The following is a 2,036-nucleotide window of genomic DNA, read 5'->3' as shown; positions in this document are numbered from 1 at the left end:
CTGTGGGGCTGCACCCTGACACGGCCTGGGCCGGGGGACGTCACGGCCTTGTCCTCTGACTGTGGGGGTGTGGGGACATCACCCCTGGCATCCAAATCACCTCGTAGGGATCAGGCTCTGCTGGGTGGTGCTGGACACTCCTCACCCCATTGTGGGGGTGAACATGGAGAAGTGATGGGGTTGGCCACAGGCGCCTCAGTGACAGCCCAGACTGGGGTTTGGATGAAGTACCCACAATTTGGCAGCCTCACAGTGCTGGGGAGGGTTGGGATTGCAAACAGGACTGCTGGAGATGTCCCACAGCAAGGAGAGGTTGGGTTCCTTGGAGCTCTGCACAGATGGGCTGGAGCATGTTTCTGCTGTCCCCTTGGGGTACCATCAAGAGGGGCCATGCCACATGGGGTGGCCACGGTCACCTTGCTGATTGCCCTCTCTTTCTCCACCAGGCTCTCTTTGCTTTGTCCTCCATGCTGAGGCACTTCCCCTATGCCCAGCAGCAGTTCCTCAAGCTGGGCGGCCTCCAGGTGCTCCGGAGCCTCTTCCGGCAGAAGGGGATGGAGCCCCTCCATGTCCGTGTGGTGACACTGCTCTACGACCTCATCATGGAGAAGGTGAGAGCTGGGGTGGCACTGGCCAGGCACTCCCCACCTTCATCCCCAAACCCAGCCAGGCCTGAAAATCATCACTGGATGAGGATGAGGAGGAGGAGCCAGCCCAGCATCAGTGGGGATGAGTCCCCTTCAGTCCCTTGGCCAACACCACACCAGTGCCTGGGGAAACCTAGAGGAGCTGAAACCTTTGTTTGCCTTCAAGTCACTGCCACCATTTCCTCCTGAGGGTGTTTAAACAGCAGGACACAGAGGATACAAGTAGGGAATGCTGACCCTGGGCTGTGGTGTCCAGCCAAGGCCAGGGGACAGGCCAGCTCTGCTGTGTCCCTGCCTGCCAGAAAGCCCTTTGCCTGCTGCACGTCCCTCACTGGAGCCCAGCCCGCCACGTTCCGTGTTTTATTTTCAAATACCCTGGATTACTGCTGTAAGTGTCAGTTTAAAGCCTGTCTTTCCTTGCCATGGCTTGTTGTTCAGTCTGTGTGTTTCCCTGACTCCAGAGAATGGGAATTAAATCCACTCTGGCTCGGTTTATGGCCAATTTGCCCTGCGGATTATGGCTGCTCTAATACCTGGGTTGCAGGCACGGCAGAGCAGCACCTCTCTGTTAAATCAGTTATTTTCCAGGAGACTTTGTAAAGGTGCAAATTATTTTAGCAGGTCTGAAATCTTATCAGGTGCTGACTCTAACATGATCCTGTCAGCTCCATGGGAAAGGAGCAGACAAGGGCATTTGACTCAAACCTTTCCCATTTGATCCTGCTGCCCATTTCCTAGCTCTCCCCTCTGGCAGCCCCATCTGTTCCTACCTCCGTGGGTCTGGGGCAAGCACAGCCTGGCAGATTCTCGGGTTTATGTTAAAACAATGATTTTTAGCTGCTCTTTGGATTGGGAATGCTGTACCCTGGGTGCTGGGGGGCTGCTCCGCGCTGGAGTGACAGGTTTGAGATGGGCTGAGTGAGTGTCAGATGGATTGGTTTGGACTCCTAAAGCAGCCTGGCAGCTCTCAGTGCAAAACAGGAGTCACTGGGGCTCTGAATGCCTCCTCCTGCCACATTCCTTCCCTTTCACCCCAAATCCTGCCTGCACTTCAGCAGGCAGCTCTCAAGAGAACCAGGATAGGGGAGGTCTCTTTGGTGCTGTCATTCCAAGTCCCTGCCTGGAAATCTCATGCTATCAACAGCCTCTCCACCAAAGGCCTCACATCTTTTCCCTTCCTCCCCCTGGCCCCCTTGCCCCTCTGGGCTGGTCCCTGTCGCTGTAAGGGATCCAGCCCCCTGCAGAATTTCAGTACTGGGGTTTTCTGGACCAGGCTGGCAGGTGTAGGTCTGGCTGTGGCTGGAGGAGACTGAGATCCCCATCTCTGGAAGGAGCAGCATGGAGCCAAGTGATGATGTTCATTAGGTGCTGCAGGCGCCTGTCAGCAGG

At 56.1% G+C, this 2,036-nt stretch overlaps 1 protein-coding gene across 1 annotated transcript in view; it reads left to right on the top strand.

Annotated features, from left to right (window-relative positions):
* Positions 1-2,036, top strand: part of LOC102032406 (nucleotide exchange factor SIL1) — a gene marked incomplete at its 5' end in the record, with an annotated part of 39,993 nt that overhangs the window by 37,176 nt on the left and 781 nt on the right. Inside the window, one exon of the mRNA XM_005428633.3 lies at positions 447-611. Within this exon, the coding sequence (XP_005428690.1) occupies positions 447-611 (165 nt within the window). The remainder of the gene's footprint in view (positions 1-446; positions 612-2,036) is intronic.

This window comes from Geospiza fortis, unplaced genomic scaffold (genome assembly GCF_000277835.1).
Source record: "Geospiza fortis unplaced genomic scaffold, GeoFor_1.0 scaffold608, whole genome shotgun sequence".
NCBI classification, from domain to species: domain Eukaryota; kingdom Metazoa; phylum Chordata; class Aves; order Passeriformes; family Thraupidae; genus Geospiza; species Geospiza fortis.
The sequence above is the reverse complement of the archived record's forward strand: the minus strand, read 5'-3'. Positions and strand labels throughout refer to the sequence as shown.